The 27,516-nt window shown below is 39.9% G+C and overlaps 1 protein-coding gene across 1 annotated transcript in view; it reads left to right on the top strand.

Annotated features, from left to right (window-relative positions):
• Positions 1-526: 526 nt before the first annotated feature.
• The window catches only part of IleRS (Isoleucyl-tRNA synthetase), a 47,545-nt gene continuing 20,555 nt past the window's right edge, over positions 527-27,516 (top strand). Inside the window, exons 1-7 of the mRNA XM_070096973.1 lie at positions 527-644; positions 6,055-6,192; positions 6,887-7,043; positions 7,188-7,338; positions 12,120-12,308; positions 12,516-12,649; positions 20,206-20,355. Of these exons, the coding sequence (XP_069953074.1) occupies positions 6,059-6,192; positions 6,887-7,043; positions 7,188-7,338; positions 12,120-12,308; positions 12,516-12,649; positions 20,206-20,355 (915 nt within the window). The 5' untranslated portion in view covers positions 527-644; positions 6,055-6,058. The remainder of the gene's footprint in view (positions 645-6,054; positions 6,193-6,886; positions 7,044-7,187; positions 7,339-12,119; positions 12,309-12,515; positions 12,650-20,205; positions 20,356-27,516) is intronic.

The following is a 27,516-nucleotide window of genomic DNA, read 5'->3' as shown; positions in this document are numbered from 1 at the left end:
GGTCCCCTGCTCTTCCTCATATACATCAATGATCTTCAAAACGTATCTCGACACCTGAACCCCATTCTCTTTGCTGACGACACGACTTATGTCATCTCTCACCCTAATCTTGCAACCCTCAACACCATTGTTAATGAGGAGCTGATCAAAATATCGACTTGGATGACAGCCAATAAACTTGTGCTTTAACGTTGACAAAACCTACTACATTATGTTTGGTAGCAGAGCAGGAGATGCGCAAATTAACATTAAAATCGACAACACTCTAATTACAAAGTTTGAATTTGAATTTGAATTTGAATCAAGTCTAACCGAAACGTCGTCATAATTATCATACATAGTGTAAATTACTTAGGATATCCCAAAAATTCAGACGCAGTGACGTATTTCCATTTGAGTTATTTCTGTAATGTGTTTGATATAAGAATGATTAAATTTTAAAACAGCAGTCTGTAAAAAAATTATATATTCAGGCTGCATAAAACGTATTGATTATTACTACAACATAAGGGTGATAAAAAAAAAAGTGATAAGAGAGATGTGAGGAAGGTGTTGAGGTCGTAGTGCGCTACACCCGGCTGGTGTCATCATAACAGTCAACATTGTCACTGGTGGACACATGTGCTGCTCCTCGAGTTAACTAGGTGGGTTCTCCATCAGCCACTCTTATTTCACCTGGGTTTTATATAGTCAGTGGCAGGGAAGAGTAATTATAAGGTGGTTAATAGTGTGTTTAGTAGAGAATTAAGGGTATGGAGTGTGGGCGAGTGTGGAAGACACCAGGTGCGGCACTGCCTCCATCACAGCTGTATAATCCTGCAATACCTTCTAGTTGATATATTAACAACTTAAACTTTAATAACATACCATATAGGGAATCTCCACAAGAGGGGTTACGTTATGCTGGTAAGAGGGCTCCTGGATTTACCCTCCCCCCTAATGGAAATAAGTCACTGACTTTTTTTTTTTAGGTTATCCTAGGTTTTCTACATATATTAGAATGTTAAGAAATGAACCAGACACTGTTACAATGAATCTTACTAATTGTCTCGAAGTAAACACACACAGATCTAAATGGATTGTGAAAACATGCAATTAAGTTTTATAACCTGCATGAACTGTACCACTGTAGACAAGAAGAGCATTTCACTCTTCCATGGAAGATGTGTTCATTTAATATCACATACCTGCAAGTCCCTCCCTAGAAGCTCATTGCTAATAATCCCTTCCTTAAATCACTTGTTAAAGCAACTGCTCAAGAAGAAATTTCTCGCCTAGCTGGTAGTAATAATCTATTACAAGTTATATACACTGATGGATCTAAACAGGAGTCTTCTGGTAGGGCTGCATCTGCTCATTGCCACCTCCCTAGTTAAGAATGATAAACTTGTTGAACTAGTCTTAAAAATAAACAACTGGGTGTTTACACTGCAAACTGAATTGTTTGCAATGCTAATGGCACTAGAGCTAACTTATGACACTGAGCTTGACTCTATCATCATTACCGATTCTATGTCATCACTGAAGGCTCTTGACTCATATAATGACTCCAACAACATGCTCATTGGGGAAGCCAGGTATAGATACTAAAAAATCTGTTACAAAGGAATTAATGTACAATTGTTATGGATCCCATCACACATTGGATTACTCCTTCATGATGAAGTTGATATGTTAGCCAAGAAGAGTACCCAGAAGGAGAATGTAGAATATGACTTTGGTATATCTGTGTCTAACATTTGGAATAATAATAGGAGAGAAGTAAATAATGAAAATGATTGTTAAAGGAATGCAGTTAGAAGCATGAGTAGATCTATAACCCACTATGATAACATGAACATAGATAAGTATGTTTATGGAGCAACTTGCAATGTGAACAGACTGACTGATGTTGTAGTGGCCAGGCTTAGGCTTGGTTACAAGTACTTCTGGCAGTTTGGCAGACACAGATGGTCAAACTAAATGCAAATTATGTGATCAGGCATATGGTCACTGTCTTGAACACTATGTGCTTAATTTTCCACTTATTGAGGAATACAGAGATAGACAGTATAATAACTTATGTGACATGTCAAGATATCTTATTAATGAAAATAAGATACAGTACCAAATATACTAAGCAAATTTCCTAAATTTGCTTGTAACAGATAAGTGAACTATAGATTTGTAGATATAAATCCATATAAGAACATAAGAAAGAAGGAACACTGCAGCAGGCCTACTGGCCCATACAAGGCAGGTCCAAGTCTCCTACCGGCTTAAGCCGTCAGGTCACATTCACTTAAGGAAGGAACACGGCAACTGACCTAGTAGCACAAACTAATCAGGTCCAACTCGCACCCACCCACACCCACTCATGTATTTATCTAACCTATTTTTAAAACTACACAATGTTTTAGCCTCAATAACTGTACTTGGGAGTTTGTTCCACTCGCCCACAACTCTATTACCAAACCAGTGCTTTCCTATATCCTTCCTGAATCTGAATTTTTCCTACTTAAAACCATTGCTACGAGTCCTGTCTAGGCTAGATATTTTCAGCATGTTATTTACAGCCCCTTTATTTATTCCTGTCTTCCATTTATACACCTCAATCATATCCCCCCTAATTCTACGCCTTTCTAGAGAGTGCAGATTCAGGGTCCTCAGTCTGTCCTCATAGGGAATATTTCTGATACATGGGATCAACTTTGTCATCCTCCTTTGTATGTTTTCCAGAGCATTTACGTATATCCATTCTGTAATACGGTGACCAAAACTGTGCAGCATAATCTAAATGAGGTCTAACCAAGGATATACGGTGGACCCCCGCCTTACGATATTAATCCGTTCATGAGAACGCGTCGTAAGACGAAATTATCGTATGGCGAATTAATTTTCCCCATAAGAAATAATGGAAATCAAATTAATCCGTGCAAGACACCACAAAGTATGAAAAAAAAATTTACTACATGAAATATTAATTTTAATACACACAAACTTAAGAAGACATGCACAATTAATACTCTGCTAAGAATACAATACATGACACTTGCCTTTATTGAAGATCTGGTGATGATTGATGGGATGGGAGGAGGGGAGTGTGTAGAAGTTATTGTTTAGAAGGGGAATCCCCTTCCATTAAGACTTGAGGTAGCAAGTCCTTTTCTGGGGTTACTTCCCTTCTTTTAATGCCACTAGGACCAGCTTGAGAGTCACTGGACCTCTGTTGCACAGCAAATCTGTCCATAGAGGTCTGTACCTCCCTAAAATGGGCCACAACATTGTCATTGTAATAGTCACCAGCACAGCTTGCAATAGCTGTGTTAGGGTGATTTTCATCCATAAAGGTTTGCACTTCAACCCTCTTTGTACACATTTCCTTGTTTTTTGAAGTAGGCGCAATGGATTCCACAGCTGGCATAGGCTTCTCAGGGTTAGCCCCAAACCCTTCAAAATCTTTCTTAATTTCCATACTAATTCTCACCCTTTTTACCACAGGGTTGGCACTAGAAGCTTTCTTGGGGCCTATGCTGACTTATTTTGCAGCTGCAATCACTAAAAACACTGTGATAATATGAAATGTACCGAATGTATGCGTGGATGTGATCGCACTGGATGGCTTGTAAACACTGGCACCCACGGGGCAGCTGAGGCCACGCGTGGGACCCATCCCGGACAAATCGCGTGAGGCGAGGCAAAATTTTTGCGTTCAAATGTATTGTATGGCGGATTTAACGTAACGCGATGCCATCGTAAGGCGGGGGTCCACTGTATGAAGTTGAAGAACAATCTCAGGACTCCTATTATTTATGCTTCTTGATATGAAGCCAAGGATTCTGTTAGCTTTATTGCCAACACTTATGCACTGGCTGTTGTCTTGGTTTCAGATTACTGCTAACCAGAACTCCTAAATCTTTTTCACAATCCGTAATATTAAGATTGACATTATTTAGTTTATATGTGGCATTTTCCTGTCCAACATTTAGAACTTTGCATTTGTCTATATTAAACTGCATATGCCACTTCTCTGACCACTGCATCAGTCTATTCAAATCTTCCTGGAGTGCTCTAATGTCCTCGTCAGAATGAATTGGACGGCCTATTTTGGTGTCATTGTCAAACTTGCTTATGTCGCTCTTTATGCCCTCATCAATGTCGTTTATGTAGATTGTGAACAACAGGGGGCCTAACACTGACCCCTGTGGAACACCGCTCGTGATGCTTCCCCACTTCGATTTCTCCCCATTTATGCAAACTCTCTGCTGCCTATTTGTCAACCATGCCTCTATCCAGGAAAAATTTCTCCTCCTATTCCATGTGCCTTAATTTTCCTTAATAGTCTCTGATGTGGGACCCTGTCAAAAGCCTTACTGAAGTCCATATACACAATATCATATTCACTACCATGATCTACCTCCTCAAATACCTTAGTGAAAAAAGTTAATGAATCATAAGGCTGAGATTCATTGATTAATTTGTGCTTTTCAAGGTGGCTACGAACTGCCTCGGCAATTATTGATTCCATAAATTTTCCCACTATAGAGGTTAGGTTTATTGGTCTATACGTAGTTCGAAGCTAAGGACCTGTTACCTGCTTTGAAAATAGGTATCACATTTGCCATTTTCCACTTATCTGGCACCATGGCAGTCTGTAGTGATATATTGAAAAGATTAGCCCAATATATTGAAAAGATTATGTACTCCTGTTAACCCTTTGGGGCCTAGTTCCTAGGCCTTTTGTGTATCCATATGCTCTTACACTACCGTCCACAGGGTGGATATGGGGTGCACAGTAAACTAGCCACTTTGGTGGCAAAATCTAAATCTAATCTACATATATGCTGCTATGTATGATAATCTGTGTAACTATTTGTGTATACCTGAATAAACTTGCTTGCATTAAACCTGATCTTCCATTCCTGGGCACTCAATCACCCTTGTTGGGTTAGCTCTTCTTTTAAATATAATATTAAGTATTTGTAGTTCTTGCATAAGCAAACTTTTAAAAAAAGAAAGTGAAATTTACAGATATTTTTACCAATCAATGTTTTAAATTTCTATAGTCGTTGAAATGAGGGAAAGATTTGTAGGCATTTATTATGGGTTATATAGATTTAACCTAGGTTGAAAGACTACTTAAATAAATCCCAGGTTTATTTAAGTAGGTTGATCCAACTTTAATATATTTAAATGCCCTGGAAACTCCTTGCATTATGAATCTAAAGAAATACGAGCTAAAAAAAAAAAAAGTGATAACATATTTTATTTTTTATTTTTATTATCACACTGGCCGATTCCCACCAAGGCAGGGTGGCCCGAAAAAGAAAAACTTTCACCATCATTCACTCCATCACTGTCTTGCCAGAAGGGTGCTTTACACTACAGTTTTTAAACTGCAACATTAACACCCCTCCTTCAGAGTGCAGGTACTGTACTTCCCATCTCCAGGACTCAAGTCCGGCCTGCCGGTTTCCCTGAACCCCTTCATAAATGTTACTTTGCTCACACTCCAACAGCACGTCAAGTATTAAAAACCATTTGTCTCCATTCACTCCTATCAAACACGCTCACGCATGCCTGCTGGAAGTCCAAGCCCCTCGCACACAAAACCTCCTTTACAGCAACCACCCAGGGAAGTACTACTGTCCTGCCAGATGACTGTGAAACAGAAACCTGTAACTGTTTTGCATGATGGTAGGATTGCTGGTTTCTTTTTCTGTCTCATAAACACGCTAGATAACAGGGATATCTTGCTACTCCTACTTACACTTTGGTCACACTTCACAGACACGCACATGCATATATATATACATACATCTAGGTTTTTCCCCTTTTTCTAAATAGCTCTTGTTCTTCTTTATTTCTTCTATTGTCCATGGGGAAGTGGAAAAGAATCTTTCCTCCGTAAGCCATGCGTGTCGTATGAGGCGACTAAAATGCTGGGAGCAATGGGCTAGTAACCCCTTCTACTGTAGACATTTACTAAAAAAGAGAAGAAGAAAACATATTTTATGTTGTGTAATTTAGTTTTTTAGACTTTATATACATGTATATTGTATTGCATATTTACAGAACAATGAGTGAGCGTTTGGAACCTGTTCCAGAGGTAGATAAGATCTCCTTTTCTGGAGAGGAGGAGAAGGTTCTAGAATTGTGGAAGAAATTGGATGTTTTTCATTCATGTCTAAAACAGAGCAAGGATCGATCAAGGTAAATATTTGACTGCTCCGTAGGAAAAAGTTGATGAATATTTTGTTTATTGTGATGCTGCAGTGAATGGAAAATAATTTTGGGAAAAAATATTTTAAATGGTGATTTATATAATGGATGAAAGGGAAATAATCTTTAAAAAAGTGCTTTTGTTGGAAGTTCAATGTGAAGGAAAGAATTTGCACTAAGTCTTTCTATCAAGTTAAATGTTTTTATTTTAAGATGGGCAAAAGTATTTGACTTGAAATTTTAATAGAAATCTGAAATATTTTCTAGTAGCCTTGAATTCTGAGTGTGATAATGATTTGTTACAGTTATAGCCATGTGATGCTAGTTATTTAAAAAAAATTACTCTTACAGTATACAGTATGTACTGGTATAATGTAAAGCTTTAAAGTTGTGCACAATACTTTCCTGTCGTATATTGTCTAATCCTTTTTTAAAACGCACACAAAGAAGTAATGTTCAGGTTCCCTGAACACCCTAGTTTATAAACTACTTTTCATATTATGTTTTATCCTTCCAGTTAATCTCATTGCAGCTCACTCACTTTGTTTTAGTTATTTTCTCATTTCTCACAGGCACACTGTTCACTTACAGGTGTCTCTTTGTTCCTAATTTTAAGTGCTGCTTTAACTCATTCACTTAAGAAATGCATTTGTACTGTTTACATTTAACTCTTTTGTTTTAATAGATTCACATTTTATGATGGGCCTCCATTTGCTACTGGTCTTCCTCATTATGGTCACATCTTGGCTGGAACCATAAAGGATGTGGTGACGCGCTGGGCTCACCAAACTGGTCATCATGTAGAACGTCGCTTTGGTTGGGACACTCATGGTCTGCCAGTGGTATGTAATAGTCTCAATTTTTTATTTCTTCATAGCGATGGATTTTTAACTGAATGTTTCTATTTCTTGTTTAAATTATCTACAAATGTTTATTTATGAATGAGTTTAAAAATATTTAATTTTTATCATATCTGTTCTTCATAGGAATATGAAATTGATAAAACACATGGAATTAATGGCCCTGAGGATGTTGCAAAGATGGGGATTAAGAAGTACAATGAGTTGTGTCGTGGCATTGTTATGAGATACGCCAGTGACTGGGAGACGATTGTATCTCGTTTAGGAAGATGGATTGGTAAGTATAGTATACTACTGCATATACTGTATTATTAAAAATTCATCTCTAATGAAATTATAGTGATATATAAAAATTGTGCTTGCACAGATTCAGAGTAATAATGATCTTCAGTTATAAACTTTTTATGTATTGGTGCTTGGACTTGCATTTTATTTGCAACTGTTAATGATGGCATAGTCTTAGTCTGGTGGTCTAAAGTTTGTTAATATACAAGTGGTGTGTGACTAGAAAAAGACCTGTTTTCTAGGAAAGGTGCATATGTACCCCCCTCCATTGGGTGCTTACCTGATTTAGAGCTCAGCATTTCTTTCAGCATAAATGGTGACTCTCCCCTTTTGTCTAAATTTGTTGACATGGATGACATGGAGCAAATTACGGATATGAATTGTGTTGTGAAAGACTAGTTTTACTTGCTTGTTATTTTTTGTACAGTAATACGAGTGTGTATTGGTCATGGCAGGAGTAAATTAATAATAGTGAAAATTTGATGTTTGAAGTGTTAAAAGTGCTGAATGACCAAGTGGTTCTAGTGCTTTGTAAATAACAAACAAATAGTATTACTGTTTGTACAGGTGTTCCTTGAATTATGATATTTTGACTTTACGATGGTGCAAAAGCAATGTGAGATGAAACTTGAAATAATTTTCCAGTATGAAGGCAGCAAGTCCGTAACTTGTATTCATTTATTAACTTTTCAGTTCAGGTACTTAGTTATGGTAATTATTTATTTATTCAGTGAGAGTAGTTATTTGTTTATTTACTTATTTAGTATATTCAATTTACAATGGGTTTGTTGGAATGTGACTTCATTGTGAGTCAAGGAGCACCTGTAATGTCATTATCAATGATTATATAGGTACACTCTCTCAAGCCTGGGATGCTTGAAATATGAAGTCCTAAAAAACCAGACTTACTTAAAATATTCCCACATTTTGCCTACTTGAAACTCTGTACTTGTTGTATTGTGTCCCATAGTTTTTATTTGCTGTTTTCAATCTTATCAAAAGAGGTCTGATAATAATAAAAAAAGCTAATTTCTTTTATAAAGATGGAGTTGTTGAGGAAGTTGCTTTGATATGAAAGCTAAGTGAGGAGTATTCTGTATCTAGTACTGTACTTCTTTGAGAGTTTAAAGGGCTTTGACATCTCCAGGTACAGTGCAAACCCCTACTACTAAAGTTCAGTATCTCCTAACTGACATACTGATAAATAATTTAAAGAAACAAAATTAAAGGAAATTTTTTTATAATTTATTCCTAATGTTATGCATTGTTGCTCGTTCTTCATACCTTGTATACTTACGTGATAAAAACAAACCTATGTTCTGGAACCACGCATACCACCTGATGACACTGCTTGTTTAGTCTCCTTGCCAGGTTTCTCCTGACACATTGTAAGAGTGAGAGAGAAATAGGAAAGATGGAGGCCATTTGGGGGAGGAGACAAGATGAAGAGGACAGCCAAAAAGGAGAGCAAAAGGGAGGGAGGGAGGGAGGGCTGATACTCATTTGAGATATATGATACTCCATTAGTGGTTCGAAACATTGAAACAGACGCTGATGTTATGGCCCAGCAACCAGTTCTCTTAAGGCTGGCTTGTTATTACTGAAGCATATGACATCAGTATCTTTATTATTATTTTTAACATCATTTCTCTTCCACTGAGGTAGGATGATCCGGGAAAGAAGACACTTTAATCCTCATTCATTCTATCACTCTTGCCAGAGGCATGTCAGCATTACAGTTCAGATGACCCTCCAGATTGCAGCATCTCCATCCATCATTCAGAGCAAAGGCACTGTACTTCCCACATCTAGGATTCGAGTCCTGCTAACTGGTTTCCCTGAATCTTTTCATAAACTAAAAAAAAAAAAAAACTTGCCTCCACTCACTCCTATTTAACATGTTCATACATTCCTCTTGCATATCCAATCTCCTTGTGCAAATAGCCTCCTATACCTCTTATCTCCAACAGTTCCTAGGGCAAACTTTACCCCTTCCCTCCACTCCGTTACCTTGTTTTGCTCGAACCTCTCTAAATGTCCAAACGATTTCAGCAACCCCTCCTCAACAAAGGCAGTACAGGTGTAACAGTCAAAGCCACATTTTCTACTGCTGGAACTCTTAATCATTGTCTGATAAACTTGACCCACATTTGTGTTGGTCAGCAAATAATTTTACTAATACATTTTGTATATGTAACTAGGCCTGTGATGAAGTACCAAATTTTATTTATCCCTCAAACTCGGTTGCAGTTCCAAGATTCTGGGTGTGAATGCTTGTACAGTTGATGTATTCTAATTTGAACCCATTTTCTTATCTCCTGAAAGAATAAAATGGTCATAATACTGTGACAAGAACAATACAAAAATTACATTTTGGAAATGGAAAACTCTGACAATGTTTTGGACAGAAGTGTTGTCAAGTCTCTCCAAAGTGCGGGTTATTTGTGTAACTTATCTTTCCCTTTTCAAAGGGGTATCTTGATGTTCATTGGCACTTGATCCAAGGAATTTTAGTCACCTGTCCCTTGGATCAAGCCTGATTATATACTATATCACATATTATATGTTATCAACAAATTTTGTTGAAAATAAGAAAAAGTTTTGGAGTGAGATTAACAAGTTAAGGAAGCTTTGAAAACAAATGGATTTGTCGGCTAAAACTAGGAGAGGAGAGTTAGAGGTATTGGGAAGATAGAAGGAATATTTTGAGGAATTGTTAAATGTTGATGAAGATAGGGAAGCTGTGATTGTGTATAGGGCAAGGAGGAATAACATCTTGTAGGAGTGAGGAAGAGCCAGTTGTGAGTGTGGGGGAAGTTCGTGAGGCAGTAGGTAAAATGAAAGGGGGTAAGGCAGCCGGGATTGATGGGATAAAGATAGAAATGTTAAAAGCAGGTGGGGATATAGTTTTGGAATGGTTGGTGCAATTATTTAATAAATGTATGGAAGAGGGTAAGGTACCTAGGGATTGGCAGAGAGCATGCATAGTTCCTTTGTATAAAGGCAAAGGGGACAAAAGAGAGTGCAAAAATTATGGGGGGATAAGTCTGTTGAGTATACCTGGTAAAGTGTATGGTAGAGTTATTATTGAAAGAATTAAGAGTAAGACGGAGAATAGGATAGCAGATGAACAAGGAGGCTTTAGGAAAGGTAGGGGGTGTGTGGACCAGGTGTTTACAGTGAAACATATAAGTGAACAGTATTTAGATAAGGCTAAAGAGGTTTTTGTGGTATTTATGGATTTGGAAAAGGTGTATGACAGGGTGGATAGGGGGGCAATGTGGCAGATGTTGCAGGTGTATGGTGTAGGAGGTAGGTTACTGAAAGCAGTGAAGAGTTTTTACGAGGTTAGCAAGGCTCAAGTTAGAGTATGTAGAAAAGAGGGAGATTATTTCCCAGTAAAAGTAGGCCTTAGACAAGGATGTGTGATGTCACCGTGGTTGTTTAATATATTTATAGATGGGGTTGTAAGAGAAGTAAATGCGAGGGTCTTGGAAAGAGGCGTGGAGTTAAAAGATAAAGAATCGCACATAAAGTGGGAGTTGTCACAGTTGCTCTTTGCTGATGACACTGTGCTCTTGGGAGATTCTGAAGAGAAGTTGCAGAGGTTGGTGGATGAATTTGGTAGGGTATGCAAAAGAAGAAAATTTAAGTGAATACAGGAAAGAGTAAGGTTATGAGGATAACAAAAAGATTAGGTGATGAAAGATTGGATATCAGATTGGAGGGAGAGAGTATGGAGGAGGTGAACGTATTCAGATATTTGGGAGTGGACGTGTCAGCAGATGGGTCTATGAAAGATGAGGTGAATCATAGAATTGATGAGGGGAAAAGGGTGAGCGGTGCACTTAGGAGTCTGTGGAGACAAAGAACTTTGTCCTTGGAGGCAAAGAGGGGAATGTATGAGAGTATAGTTTTACCAACGCTCTTATATGGGTGTGAAGCATGGGTGATGAATGTTGCAGCGAGGAGAAGGCTGGAGGCAGTGGAAATGTCATGTCTGAGGGCAGTGTGTGGTGTGAATATAATGCAGAGAATTCGCAGTTTGGAAGTTAGGAGGAGGTGCGGGATTACCAAAACTGTTGTCCAGAGGGCTGAGGAAGGGTTGTTGAGGTGGTTTGGACATAGAATGGAGCGAAACAGAATGACTTCAAGAGTGTATCAGTCTGTAGTGGAAGGAAGGCGGGGTAGGGGTCGGCCTAGGAAATGTTGGAGGGAGGGGGTAACGGAGGTTTTGTGTGCGACTTCCAGCGGGCATGCGTGAGCATGTTTGATAGGAGTGAATGGAGACAAATGGTTTTTAATACTTGATGTGCTGTTGGAGTGTTAGCAAAGTAACATTTATGAAGGGATTCAGGGAAACCGGTAGGCCGGACTTGAGTCCTGGAGATGGGAAGTACAGTGCCTGCACTCTGAAGGAGGGGTGTTAATGTTGCAATTTAAACTGTAGTGTAAAGCACCCTTCTGGCAAGACAGTGATGGAGTGAATGATGGTGAAAGTTTTTCTTTTTCGGGCCACCCTGCCTTGGTGGGAATGAGCCAGTGTGTTAATAATAATAATAATAATAATAAAAAAAATCACATTTCCCAGGAATTGTATGACCCTTATGGGTTTTGAGATTCCTAATGACTATAAAAATGTTCTCTTGTTCATTTGGTAAATCATAAAATTTTGTGTATTTTAGCAGGCATTTGCTATGAAGTTGAATTTCTCAAAAAGGAATAAAACAAGCCTTACAGCTACCACAATCTTTTCTTTTTTTGCATTCTTAGATTTCAGAAATGACTACAAGACCCTTTATCCTTGGTATATGGAATCTATCTGGTGGGTGTTTTCCGAGCTGTACCAAAAGGGTCTAGTGTACCGTGGCTTCAAGGTAATGCCATTCTCCACAGCTTGTTCTACTCCCTTGTCAAACTTTGAGTCTGGTCAGAATTATAAAGACACCCAAGATCCATCAGGTAATTGTTGATATTTTATCATGTCATTCTGCTGAACATATTGATATGGGTAATAATGACAATATTTATGTAAGTTTTGTTGAAAAGAAAATTTAGGTCTTTTGATATTTGATGAAATTTAATTTAAATTCAAACAGTTGCCAAGATATTTCAGAGCAGATTTTTTAAATGAAGTTAAGTGACCCCTCTGATTTGTTTTACCCTTAGTTGTGATCAATTTCCCTATACTGGACGAACCTGAAGTTGTTTTTGTGGCATGGACAACCACCCCATGGACTCTTCCCTCAAATTTGGCATTGTGTGTGAACCCAGAAATGGACTATGTCAAAGTTAAAGGCAAAGTAAGTTTTAATATATAATTCAACAGTAAGTTATGTAAAATTTTACCTTGAGAAACAAAACAGGTATTTAGTTTCTCTGATTGTTTATAAATTTTGCATTGATTTAGCTTTACAAATACGTATATATTATGCAAAAAAGGTTAGTTTTGGAAGTATAGTTGGGAAAATAAGAAAGGGATTGTAATTTACATGAGAAAATGCTAATTACAGTGGAACCTCATTTTTTGTGATTAATTCGGTCCAGAAAGTCTGATGAAATCCGAATTGTATGAAAACTGAAGCAATATTCCCCATAAGAAATGTAAATACAATTAATCTGTTCCAGACACCCAAAAGTACAGTGGAACCTCTACTTACGAGTTTAATCTGTTCCCTGATGTTGCTCGCATCTGGATTTGCTCGTTTGCAGAGTCAATTTTTCTCATTTAAATTAACCCTTTCAGGGTCCAAGGCCCAAATCTGGAGTCACGCACCAGTGTCCAAGAATTTTCAAAAAAAAAAAATTGTATTTTTTCTTATGAAATCGTAGAGAATCTTTTTGTGAAGGTAATAAAACAAAAAGTACGAAATTTGGTGGAAAATTGACGAAATTATGCTCTCGCGAATTTTGATGTGTCAGCGATATTTACGAATCGGCGATTTTGCCGACTTTGACTCCCATTTTAGGCCAATTACATTATTCCAATCAACCAAATTCTTAACTATTTCACTAGTATTACTTCTATTCTATCGATTGAGCACAAGAAATCACCAAGTCAACTGTTTCAACTACAAAATAAAGTGATCGGAAATTGTTAATTTGGCCAATTTAACACAAAGTTCAAAATATTCCAATTTCAAAATAGGGTCCAGAATAAACAATGTAGGCATTCCTGGCACTAAACTAACATTTCCTCTGTTCATTAGTTATGTTTTGAGGCTTTACAAATAAATTCCATTTTGATTTTTTATTCACATAATGAATTTTTATTCACACCAAAAAATAGAAGATTTAGTGTTATGCAATACTGTAATAATTGTATAAATATCATCACCATATTTGTGAATGTATATTAGACCCACCAGCTGATGTGTATTAGATGTGTGAGGTCGTTTGTTTACTCTTGAATATCGGCAAAAATTTAACATTTCCGCTACTTTGAGCTCAGTTTCAAGCCATTTCCAGTGCTAAAACCAATCAAAATCATCTCTATTTCTGTAATATGTCTTCCATTCTATCAAATGAGACCAAGAAATCGCAAATACAACTATAAAAAACATACGAAAAAACACTGCAAAGTTGCTGTTTTAATCGAAAAATCACGATTTCAGTTTTTTTCTCTCATTATACACAGTGTGCTGCAGGATCTGTTTTATGTGGTGCACACATACCACATAGATGTATTCTCTCATATCTAGGCCCAAATGTACCACTCACAGTTTATCAGAGTGAGCTGAGCTCATGGCGTAGATCTACGGTTTGGACACTCACCGTAAAGCCGTAGATCTACGGGACGGACCCTGAAAGGGTTAAATGAAATGCAGTTAATCTATTTTGACTCTTAGGAGGCACGACAAGATACTTCAATATTTCACTAATATCATCTATACGGCTTATTTATCTATCCCAATTCATCTAATATGACATAATAAACAATATAAGTAACAAAGAAACTTGATATATACTCTAAAATAAATGAAAAATGTCATTGTGACAAGTGGAAGTGGCCACAACCGCTCCCACATTGTTGTGGTAATCACTGCCAACTAGTGAGGACCTTTTGAAGCCGTCTATTATTATAGTTACTATTATATAGTACATTATTATTATTATACATTTATTATCATACATATTATATTATACTGTTATTATTATACGTATTATTATTGTTATTATTATATTCTTTTCTTTCTTTCAACACACCGGCTGTATCCCACCTAGGCAGGGTGGCCCAAAAAGAAAAAAGTTTCTCTTTTTTTAAATTTAGTAATTTATACAGAAGGGGTTACTAGCCCCTTGCTCCTGGCATTTTAGTCGCCTCTTACAACACACATGGCTTACGGAGGAAGAATTTTGTTCAACTTCCCCAGGAGATAAGAGGAAATAAATAAGAACAAGAACTAGAAAAAAAAATAGCAGAAACCCCAGAGGGGTGTGTGTATATATATGCTTGTACATGTATGTGTAGTGTGACCTAAGTGTAAGTAGAAGTAGCAAGACGTACCTGAAATCTTGCATGTTTATGAGACAGATAAAGGACACCAGCAATCCTACCATCATGTAAAACAATTACAGGCTTTCGTTTTACACTCGCTTGGTAGGACGGTAGTTCCTCCCTGGGCGGTTGCTGTCTACCAACCTGCTACCTAGGTATTATTATTATTGCGATATAAATACGTAACTTGTAATTTTTATTCACACAAAAAATTGAAGATTTACTGTTATGCAGACTACTGCATTATTGTAATAACTGTATAAATAATGTCAACCCATTCATGACTGCATATCAGAATGGACAGTGATGTCATTTGCTTGCTCTTGAACATCGCCAAAGAATTAAACATTTCTGTTACTTTAAGCTCAGTTTCAAGGTACTTTTCATTGTGAAACCAATCAAAACATATCAATTTCTGTAATATATCTTCCATTCTATCAATTGAGATAAGAAAAACGAGAATACGACCATAAAAACCATACGAAAATACCACTAAGGGGCGGCTAATGGATGAGAAGTGAACTCCGTTTTTTATGGTCCGATTTCTTTCATTTTTGGTGTACATTAAGAAACATCTTTCCATCACACATTGTCCTAGTTTCAATAAGATAGTCCAACAAACAACCGAGATCCAATTCCCTAGATTAAGAGCAAGAACCCCTCGCCAGCGTCAAGGCCTGCTCGCATCTGGAAATTTTGCTCGTGTCTGGAAGCAAAAAATCGACCGAGCAACTGCTCGTATCTGGTAAAATTCATACGTGGATGCATTCGTAAGTAGAGGTTCCACTGTAATAACAAAAAATACATTTTATAGAGAATAACTATAGTTTTACATACAGAAAACAAAGAAATATAAATGACTAATGAAATGGATAAATGAGCATTTAACATCACTTTTACCTTTATTGAAGACTTGTTGGCGTATGGAAGATGGCGAGGAGGGGAGAGAGAGGAGAGGTTATTGTTTGGAAGGGGAATGCCCCTCCATGAGGACTTCAGGTATCAAGGCCCTATCTGAGGTTACTTCCCTTCTTTCTTGTACTGGCAATAGGACCAGCTTGAGTCACTGGACCCCTGTCTCATAAAAAATCTGTCCAGAGGGATCTGTTTCTGGTGTCTCTTTAAGATTTACCTAAAATGGGACAAGGCATTGTCATTGAACCTGTTTCAGACACAACTTGCAACAGCTTTGTTAGGGTGATATTTCTCCACAAATCTTTGCAACTCGTTCCACTTTGCACACATGTCTTTAATCACTGAAGAAGGCAATTTCCTCAGCTGTGGTCTGTTGCTATTCCAGACTACTATTTCAATTTCTCATTGAATTTAAAAAGGAAATACAGTGGAACCGCTACTTACTAGTGCATCCACATACGAGTTTTTCCAGATACAAGCAGGGCTCTGTTGATATTTTTTGCTTCCAGATGCGAGTGGGCCTCAAGGGAGGTTCCTTGATGCTGGTGAGGGGCTCTTTATCTAGGGAATTGGATCTCCGTTGTTTGTTGGACTTTCTTATTGAAACTTGGGCAATGTATGATGGAAAGATGCTTCTTAACGTACACCAAAAATGAAAGAAATTGGACCATAAATAATGGAGTTCACTTCTCAGTCATTACCCTCCCCTTAGTGGTATATTTTCATATGGTTTTTATGGTTGTAACCTTGTTTTTTTTTGGTCTTGTTTGATAGAATGGAAGATATACTACAGAAATAGATGTGATTTTGATTGGTTTCACAATGAAAAGCACCTTGAAACTGAGCTCAAATTAGCAGAGATGTTCGATTCTTTGGTGATGTTCAAGAATAAACAAATGACGTCACCGTCCAATACCTGTCCGATTGGCACTGCCCCTCAACCTTCACATGTTAGAAATCTCTTCAACATGCTAGCAAAAGTGGGAGCAGACATCATGAAGCAGCAGCGGCAGACAGCAACATGAAGCAGCAGTGGCAGAGAACAACGTGAGGCAGCAGTGGCAGAGAACAACGTGAGGCAGCAGTGGCAGAGAACAACGTGAGGCAGCAGTGGCAGAGAACAACGTGAGGCAGCAGTGGCAGAGAACAACGTGAGGCAGCAGTGGCAGAGAACAACGTGAGGCAGCAGTGGCAGAGAACAACGTGAGGCAGCAGTGGCAGAGAACAACGTGAGGCAGCAGTGGCAGAGAACAACGTGAGGCAGCAGTGGCAGAGAACAACGTGAGGCAGCAGTGGCAGAGAACAACGTGAGGCAGCAGTGGCAGAGAACAACGTGAGGCAGCAGTGGCAGAGAGCAACGTGAGGCAGCAGTGGCAGAGAGCAACGTGAGGCAGCAGTGGCAGAGAGCAACGTGAGGCAGCAGTGGCAGAGAGCAACGTGAGGCAGCAGTGGCAGAGAGCAACGTGAGGCAGCAGTGGCAGAGAGCAACGTGAGGCAGCAGTGGCAGAGAGCAACGTGAGGCAGCAGTGGCAGAGAGCAACGTGAGGCAGCAGTGGCAGAGAGCAACGTGAGGCAGCAGTGGCAGAGAGCAACGTGAGGCAGCAGTGGCAGAGAGCAACGTGAGGCAGCAGTGGCAGAGAGCAACGTGAGGCAGCAGTGGCAGAGAGCAACGTGAGGCAGCAGTGGCAGAGAGCAACGTGGGGCAGCAGTGGCAGAGAGCAACGTGGGGCAGCAGTGGCAGAGAGCAACGTGGGGCAGCAGTGGCAGAGAGCAACGTGGGGCAGCAGTGGCAGAGAGCAACGTGGGGCAGCAGTGGCAGAGAGCAACGTGGGGCAGCAGTGGCAGAGAGCAACGTGGGGCAGCAGTGGCAGAGAGCAACGTGGGGCAGCAGTGGCAGAGAGCATCGTGGGGCAGCAGTGGCAGAGAGCATCGTGGGGCAGCAGTGGCAGAGAGCATCGTGGGGCAGCAGTGGCAGAGAGCATCGTGGGGCAGCAGTGGCAGAGAGCATCGTGGGGCAGCAGTGGCAGAGAGCATCGTGGGGCAGCAGTGGCAGAGAGCATCGTGGGGCAGCAGTGGCAGAGAGCATCGTGGGGCAGCAGTGGCAGAGAGCAAGCAGTGGCAGAGAGCATCGTGGGGCAGCAGTGGCAGAGAGCATCGTGGGGCAGCGTGGCAGAGAGCATCGTGGGGCAGCAGTGGCAGAGAGCATCGTGGGGCAGCAGTGGCAGCAGAGCATCGTGGGGCAGCGTGGCAGAGGCAGCAGTGGCAGAGAGCATCGTGGGGCAGCAGTGGCAGAGAGCATCGTGGGGCAGCAGTGGCAGAGAGCATCGTGGGGCAGCAGTGGCAGAGAGCATCGTGGGGCAGCAGTGGCAGAGAGGATCGTGGGGCAGCAGTGGCAGAGAGCATCGTGGGGAGAGCAGAGAGGATCGTGGGGCAGCAGTGGCAGAGAGGATCGTGGGGCAGCAGTGGCAGAGAGGATCGTGGGGCAGCAGTGGCAGAGAGGATCGTGAGGCAGCAGTGGCAGAGAGGATCGTGAGGCAGCAGTGGCAGAGAGCATCGTGAGGCAGCAGTGGCAGAGAGCATCGTGAGGCAGCAGTGGCAGACCTTGTACCTTGAAAGCAACTTTGTTGTACCCTATACTATAAGTGAGTTTCCAAATGCCACCACGCTCAGTCCAATCCACTCACAGTGGAGGGAATTCTCGTGTTTTCCTTACGTTTTGTGCAGTCATTTCTTGTTTCTAACCATGGGTCCTAAGAAAGCAGGTGCAAATGACAGTGCTGAGAAGAAAAAGAGGATTTCCATGGAATTAAAGCATGAAATTGTAGATAAACTAGGTGGAGTGTTAAGGACTTGGCCAGGCAGTACCAGCGTACCACTTCTACGATATGTGCAATACTAAAGCAGGAGTCGGTAACAAAGTGCAGCATTATGAGTGTAGTAATTATAAGTCACTCTGTCTGACTTTTTTGGGTTATCCTAGGTTCTCTACACAAGAACATAAGAATGTAGGAACACTGCAGAAGGCCTACTGGCCCATACGAGGCAGGTCCTTATCAAAACGACATCTACCTAAAGCTACTCAAGAAATAACTCCCGTACCCCTTAACACCAATCAAACCCAGCCCCTCCCACTCATATATTTGTCCAGTCTCTTCTTAAAGCTACCCAAGGTCCTAGCCTCTATCACCCCACTGGGAAGACTGTTCCACGCATCTACAACTCTGTTAGAAAACCAGTACTTACCTATGTCCTTTCTAAATCTAAATTTATCCAACTTAAATCCGTTATTCCTGGTTCTTACCTGGTTCGACACCCTCAGTACTTTATTAATGTCTCCCTTGTTTATGCCCGTCATCCACTTATACACTTCAATGATATCTCCCCTCATTCTACGCCTCTCCAGAGAGTGGAGATTTAAGGCTTTAAGTCTATCTTCATATGGGAGGTTCCTTACACAGTAAATCATTTTAGTCATTCTTCTCTGTATGTTCTCTAATGAGTCTGTCCATCCTGTAGTAAGGGGACCAAAACTGAGCAGCATAATCTAAATGAGGCCTCACTAGTGATGTATAGAGCTGTAAAATAACTTTTGGACTTCTGTTACTTATACTTCTTGAGATAAATCCAAGTAATCTGTTGGCCTTGTTGCGCACACTAAGGCACTGCTGTCTTGGCTTTAGATTTCTGCATACCATGACTCCCAAGTCTTTTTCACATTCTGTATGACCAAGCTCTACTTCACCTAGATTATAGCTTCGAGGGTTATTTTCATTACCAAGGGCAAGTACCTTACACTTATCCACATTAAACTTCATCTGCCATTTTTCAGACCAAGACATTAATTTGTTCAAATCGTCCTGGAGTTCATTGATATCCTCCTCAGAGTGAATTATACGGCCTATCTTTGTATCATCAGCAAACTTACTCATGTCACTAGTAATCCCTTCATCATCAGGAGCAGGAGTGGCTGCTGTGGTGACCCTGTCACCACCACTAGCCACATACATAATGACATGTATTTTATCCATTCTAGTATATATATCGCATTTCTATGTTGTTAATATTGTTTATTATGCCATATTAGATGAATTTTGATAGATAAATAAGCCATTGAATTGATATTAGGGAAATATTGAAGTATTTTGTCGTTCCTGGAATTCTACTGGAAAGCACTAATTCCTTTTCAGTTAATTTAAATGAGGAAAATCGACTCTGCAAATGAGCAAATCCAGATGCGAGCAAGGTCATGGAATGGACTAAACTCGTAAGTAGAGGTTCCACTGTATACAATTCCCTAATGGTGGTTGCAGATTTTGCAGACTACTATTTCAGTTTCTCATTGAATTAAGAAAGCAAATATACAATTCTCTAATGGTGGTCTAATCTCAGATTCCAGATGAACTTCAAAGTTGAAATTAACCTTTTATTTATTGAATTTCTTTACAGACAGATGAAAGAAATGGCACCTACATCATAATGGAGGCTCGCTTGTGTCAGATCTTCAAGAATGAAGCAGACTATGATGTTTTGCAAAAATACAAAGGCAAAGAGCTTGAGGGAATCCGTTACCAGCCACTCTTTGATTACTTCAAACAGGTAAGACATAAAAGGAAGAATTAGTTGTGAACACTAAATACACTGATTGTCTACAGTATATAAACTTTTTATATTGTAGGGAATAATGGTTTGGGAAATATTCTTTGCTTTTTTTTTTTTTCTCTCTCTCTCTCTCTCCAAAGGCTTTCATTCACATTAGCAGACTAATGTACATGGTTAGACTTGCAGAAGTAGTTTATCTGAAGTTCCAGGTCTACTGGTAAAATGGGTAGGTTTTATTTCCATAACTATTTGGATGTACAGAAATGTTTTTGCATACCCCATCACACTATATGTAAAATAACATTTATAAATGGGGTTGTAAAAGAAGTTGGGGATAGGTGTGGGATTGAAATGTGCAGAATCCGGTACAAAATTGAGAGTTGTCACAGCTGCTTTCTTGGCAGTGATACTATGTGTTACGACTTAATCTTCACCGTAACAATAGGGGCACAAATAACTCTATTTTTTTTTTGTTAGCTTTATTTTATTACCAATCATTTAGCTTCATTGGTATTTGGTTAGTGAATTAAAATAACCACAAGCAATTATAAATGAAACACTATACAGCAAGAAACCCAATCTTAAGTTCAAATTCTCATTAACAGAGTATGATAAAATAATTTCAATTAATAATCTACTCTTTTAGAAAGGTCTAGGGTAACGAAATAGTTATCTTTTATAAGTGACATGAATTACCAGACTAATGGCAAAGGCAAGACTTTGTATAAAGTTTTAGTTTAAGCTAGGAGCTTTGGGTTGAAGACCCGTACCGAGTCAGAGCTAGGAGCTGACTGACTCACTCAACTACTTCATAGTCAGACTTCAGCTCTGCCAGAAGGCGACGCGTGGCGTCAATTCTAGAACCACCAATTGGTCACTACAGTAGTGGTTACACATTCGTAATACCTATCCTAATAATAATATAATATAATATTATAGTTATAATAATCATGGGGAAAGATATAATATACAATATAATACAAAGAGAGTACTTTTGATTCATACTGTACCCGATAATAATATATAGTCGAACCTGCTTTATCTAGCTAGTAATAAAGTGGTTCGCGATATATTATTACAGAACTTATTTTAACCAGGCCTTTTATTTTTGTATATAATGGAGTGAAGTAGGGGCGCGTAACACCTCCCCCCTCGTGACTGACGGTCGCCATTGACTTGTACTCTCTGTGGTGGGTAGCATCTGTCATAGTAGCAGAGGTTGTAACATAGACAGCAGTCCTACATCATCTCCAGCTTTCTCCACAACATAGATGGTCATAAAAGTACCGACTCATACTGTTAAAAATAAATGTATATTAATAAAATTTCAAGGCCTAGAGAGGGCATCAGCAATGAGATTATGTTTTCCTTTTATATGGGAAATGGTAATAGAGAAGGGTTGAATTCTCAAAGCCCAACGAAGTATTCTGGCATTCTTCGATTTCATAGAATTTATGAAGGTCAAAGGATTGTGATCGGAGTACACCGATATCTGATGGGTAGAAGATCCTAAATATACATCAAAATTCTCTAGGCATACAACGAGAGCTAAGGCTTCTTTTTCTATAGTTGAATAATTAATCTGGTGTTTCTTTAACTTAGAAGAAAAATAAGAAACAGGTTGTAATAGGTCAGAATTTGGAGCCTTCTGTAACAATGCGGCTCCCAAAGCATACGCACTGGCATCTATTTGTAAGTGGAATGGTTTATTAAAATCAGGACTTAGCAATACTGGGGAAGAGGATAGTAATCTTTTTAAACGATTAAAAGCAATTTCACAGTCCTGAGTCCATGAAAACTTTGTTTTTGGACTTGTTAATTCAGTTAGGGGAAAAGCTACCTGTGCAAAATTCGGACAGAACCGACGGTAGTAACCGGCAACTCCTAAAAATCTTGATACGCTTTTCCTATCCTTAGGGGTAGGAAATTCTAAGAGGGCCTTTACTTTGGCGTTCAAAGGAGCGACTTCACCTTGTCCAATCCGAAATCCTAAGTATTTAATTTTCGTCTGGCCAAACTCACACTTGGACAAATTCACTGTAAAATTATGTTTACTTAAGGCGTCAAACAAGGCTTTAAGCTGTCTAAGGTGTTGGGGCCAACTGTCGCTGTATACGACTAAGTCGTCTAAGTAAGCTTCTACTCCGTCCAATCCGCCCGTAAGTATGTTCATAATACGCTGGAACGTGGAGGCCGCGTTACAGAAGCCGAAGGGCATAACGCAATACTTGTATAGGCCACCAGGTATCGTAAAAGCCGATATCTCTTGAGCTCTTGGTGACAACGGGACTTGGTAATACCCTCTTAACAAGTCCAATTTACTGATATACTTAGCTCTCGAGACCTTGTCTATTAAGTCGTCAATTCTGGGTATTGGAAACCCATCAGGCACTGTTACAGCATTGACTTTTCTAAAATCCGTGCACATACGGGAAGTCCCATCTGGTTTGGGGACTAGAATGCACGGGGATGCCCAAGGACTGTTACTTGGTTTTATCAACCCGTGTGAGAGTAAGAAGTTCACCTCTGTCTCTAGCTCACCTTGTTTCTTGGGACTCACTCTGTAGGGGGATTGCTTGATTGGAGTAGGTTCTCTGAGAGTAACATCGTGCACACCCAACGTACACGGTTTTGGGACGTCATTGAATAGGTGGAGATTTGCCTTAATCAGGGATTTTATTTCGTGTCCTTTGTCCACTTCCAGATTTATCAGTAGAGAATTTAAATTCTTTAAGGCTGTCGAATTGTTCAGAAGAACTGGTATTCCTATCATTTCATCCGAACTTACTGGAACCCGTTCTTGGTTCAGAGGAGTTATAGTAGAAACTGGTGAAACGATTCCTGAATAGGGTTTAAGTTGGTTAATGTGATACGTCCGTTGTGAGTTCCTCTTCTTCGGCGTCCTTACCAAGTAGTTCACGTCACTTAGGCGCTTCACGATTTCTAAAGGACCTTCAAATTTGGGCTGTAAAGCATGTCCCTGATGAAATCGTTGAACCAGAACTTGATCTTTTGGTTCAAATGAACGAAGTTTAGTTCGACGATCGTATTCCTCCTTCATCTTACTCTGTGCTTGTCGTAAGTTTTCGGCGGCCAATTCTCTAGCTAGGCTCAGGCGTTCTTTCATTAAGGTAGGAGAGCTCCTAAAAGTCGGCGTTTCTTCCCCGGTCCAAGCTTCTTTGAGAACCTGTACTGGTCCTCTAATTTGATGCCCATATATTAACTCAAATGGCGAAAACTTCAAGTTGTCTTGTTCGCTTTCTCTTAGGGCAAACAAGAGTAGTGGAATACCTTCATCCCAATCTTTGGAATACTGTAAACAATAGGACCTCATCATAATCTTCAAAGTTTGATGGAACCTTTCCACCACGCCTTGTGATTGGGGTCGATAGGCCGTCGCGTAAACCGTCTTGACCCCTAACTGAGCCAAGGCTTCACGGAAAAATTTTGAAGTAAAATTCGACCCTTGATCCGATTGAACTTCTCTTGGAAATCCAAAGTGAGAGAAGAACTTAATCAGTGCTCTCACTATTAGGCGAGCATTAATCCTCCTGAGAGGAACTGCTTCCGGGTACCTGGTGACGGTGTCCATGATGGTGAACAGGAACTGGTTGCCCTGCCGAGTCTTGGGTAGCGGGCCGACACAGTCGATCACCAGACGTGAAAAGGGTTCGCCTGTTACTTGTATAGGGTTCAACGGCGCAGGTGGTGGATTATGTGCAGGTTTGCCTACTAGTTGACACACGGAACAGCTTCTTACATACCGTTCCACTTCTTCCTTCATTTTTGGCCATGTGAAGTGCTTAGCAATTTTTCTAAAAGTCTTCTTTTGTCCCAGATGTCCACCTTGAGGACTGTCATGAGCAAACTTACATGCTAAATTTCTAAACGGGGTAGGCAAGACCAGTAGATGATCACTTTTAAGAGATCCTAGTTTCTTTTTCAGTAAGTCCTTCTCCCAATAGTAAGAGCAGTCACTTTTAAGGGCTTCTTCTCCCGACACAGCAAGCTTCCTGATGTCACTTAAGGAGGGGTCTATTTGGAGTTCTCTTACTAGATCCTCCTTCGAGAAGGAATCTATTTCGGAAACAACCGACTTAGGAACTGGTATCGGTTCTGGGTGGATTGTTGGCTCTACACTCGAGCTTTCGTTGAATATGTCTCTTACTCCTACGTCGACGTCGTCCATGACTTCCTCCGATACCAACTGAGAACGCGACTGTTTGGTCATCGCCCGGGTTACTACGCTCAGAGGAAAGAGGGTAGGTTCCGTTCGTCGGGCTTCGATGACGTAATTTTCCTCGGTTGGATTTTCCATAACTATGGGCTCTTTCCATATTCCTTCTTCCGCTAAGTCGTTCCCAATCAATAGGTCTACGTCTTTTATGGGGAAGTTAGTTGGAGACACTCCGATTGACGTCCAGCCTGTAAAAATAGGAGTTTCAACATATAACTTGTACAGGGGTACTCGCGTAGTGGAGCCACCATAAGCTTCCAACAGAGCGTCGAAACCCGTATATGATCTGGCGGGGAATGATAACAGTCCTTCTCTTAATAATGTTAAGTAGGACCCCGTATCCCTAAAGGAATTTACTTGCAACAACTGGCTATCGGTAATTCCTACTTTGCTTTTGGAAAAGTAAGGACTCATAGCCCTTGACAAGTTTGACGATGATACCCATATTCTGCTTAGTCAACTAGGAGGATCTGTTCCTTTTCCTTGGGACAGAGCGTTTACTCTTGGCTCGGACTTCCTTGGATGAGTCGAAGAGGATATGATTTGTGTGGGCAATCTATAGGATGGACTCCTTCCCTGGTCCCTATCACGCTTAAAGCATTGTGATTTGAAATGTCCCAGCTTCGAACAGTACGAACATTTAATTTTTTCCCATGACCTATCTGGTCTATAGGATGGGTTCGATTGAATTTGGTGTTTTACTTCGGGTTTACTTGTTACACGGGAGTGAACGGGTTGGGTAGGTCGCTTACCGAAAGGCTTCGCAGGTTCGGGTCTCGTTGCTGGTTTGATAACCTGGCTGCTTTCAGATTGTACCAACCTCTGGGAAATCTCGAAGTTGTCTGCCAGCGTGGCAGTCTCTAACAACGTCGTTTGCGGATGGCCAACAAGATACTGGCGAACTCCCTCTGGAAAATTTGCATACAAATCTTCTAGTAACATTAATTGTGATAGATCTTTTAAAGTCGTGACCCGAGAAGCTCGACACCAACGTTCAAACGCCACTGCTTTCCCTCGGGCAAAATCTAAATAAGTTTGTCCTGTTTGCCGTTTCATGGAACGAAAAGCTATTTGGTAACTAATAGGGAGCATGTCATATGCTTCTAAAATAGTTCTCTTTACTACGTCGTACTGGACATAAAACTCATATGGTAAGGAGGCGACACAAGACTGCGCCTTTCCATATAGAGACGTGTGCAGCAATGTGGCCCATTTGTCTTTGGGCCAGCCCATTGAACGTGCCTGATTCTCAAAAATTTCAAAGAATTCATCTAAGTCTGTTTCGTTAAACTTAGGTACCATTAGAGCTGCTTTATGCAAGTCAAACCCGGTTACCGTGCTCTTCACGTCTCTTTCTTCCGGAACTCCCTTCTGCTTTGTTTCAAAACGAAACCTTTCACGCCTAAATTCTTCCTCGTTTAGACGTCTTCTAGCTTCGATTTGAGAGTTTTGTAATAGTAATATGCGTTCTATTCTCTCTAGTTGTTCGGACGTGAAATTCCCAAGAGGTAATGACACCGAAGGGAATTCGGGCGTCTTCTCCGGAAGTATTTTGGGACGAGCACCAGTCCTAAAATTATCCCCGTCATTTGACTGAGGGTTCGTTCCAACCACCGATACATACTCCGGGGAAATGAACGGGGGAGAGCTTTGAGACTGGACTGAGTAGTAAGGCCTCGTAAACCCTGGCTCAACTTCATTATTTAAGGCAGTTCCCGTCCGTGGGATTTCTACTTCCTCGAACTGAGAAATAAAACTATCTTCCAAATCTAATTCTGGCATTGCTTGGGATTTCGGAAATAATCTATCCTTAATTAGGGACCTAAGAGTCTCTGCACTATGGTATCTATTATAAGGTATATCTAACTGTCTAGCTATTTGCCAACACGTCTGTAATTTTAAAGTGTCAAGAGTAGCCTCTGTTAATTCATCTAATAACGACTTAATTTCTGGATCCATTTTCTTAATTCTCGCAAGGGAGCTTAATTTTAATGCAAAACAAATATGTACTTCAGGGTAAGTAGCTCCCGGACAGACAACCCATTTGTTACGACTTAATCTTCACCGTAACAATAGGGGCACAAATAACTCCATTTTTTTTTTGTTAGCTTTATTTTATTACCAATCATTTAGCTTCATTGGTATTTGGTTAGTGAATTAAAATAACCACAAGCAATTATAAATGAAACACTATACAGCAAGAAACCCAATCTTAAGTTCAAATTCTCATTAACAGAGTATGATAAAATAATTTCAATTAATAATCTACTCTTTTAGAAAGGTCTAGGGTAACGAAATAGTTATCTTTTATAAGTGACATGAATTACCAGACTAATGGCAAAGGCAAGACTTTGTATAAAGTTTTAGTTTAAGCTAGGAGCTTTGGGTTGAAGACCCGTACCGAGTCAGAGCTAGGAGCTGACTGACTCACTCAACTACTTCATAGTCAGACTTCAGCTCTGCCAGAAGGCGACGCGTGGCGTCAATTCTAGAACCACCAATTGGTCACTACAGTAGTGGTTACACATTCGTAATACCTATCCTAATAATAATATAATATAATATTATAGTTATAATAATCATGGGGAAAGATATAATATACAATATAATACAAAGAGAGTACTTTTGATTCATACTGTACCCGATAATAATATATAGTCGAACCTGCTTTATCTAGCTAGTAATAAAGTGGTTCGCGATATATTATTACAGAACTTATTTTAACCAGGCCTTTTATTTTTGTATATAATGGAGTGAAGTAGGGGCGCGTAACATATGCTTTTCAGAGATTCTAAGACGTTGCAAAGGTTGGGAAGGTATATAAAAGAAGGAAATTAAAAGTGAACATAGGAAACAGCTAGGCGATGGGGTAACCAAAAATTTAGGTAATGAACGATTGGAAGGAAGATATGGAGGAAGCG

The sequence above is a fragment of the Cherax quadricarinatus genome, chromosome 55 (assembly GCF_038502225.1).
Source record: "Cherax quadricarinatus isolate ZL_2023a chromosome 55, ASM3850222v1, whole genome shotgun sequence".
NCBI lineage: Eukaryota > Metazoa > Arthropoda > Malacostraca > Decapoda > Parastacidae > Cherax > Cherax quadricarinatus.
Note: the sequence above shows the minus strand (reverse complement) of the source record. Positions and strands in the feature narration are given on the sequence as shown.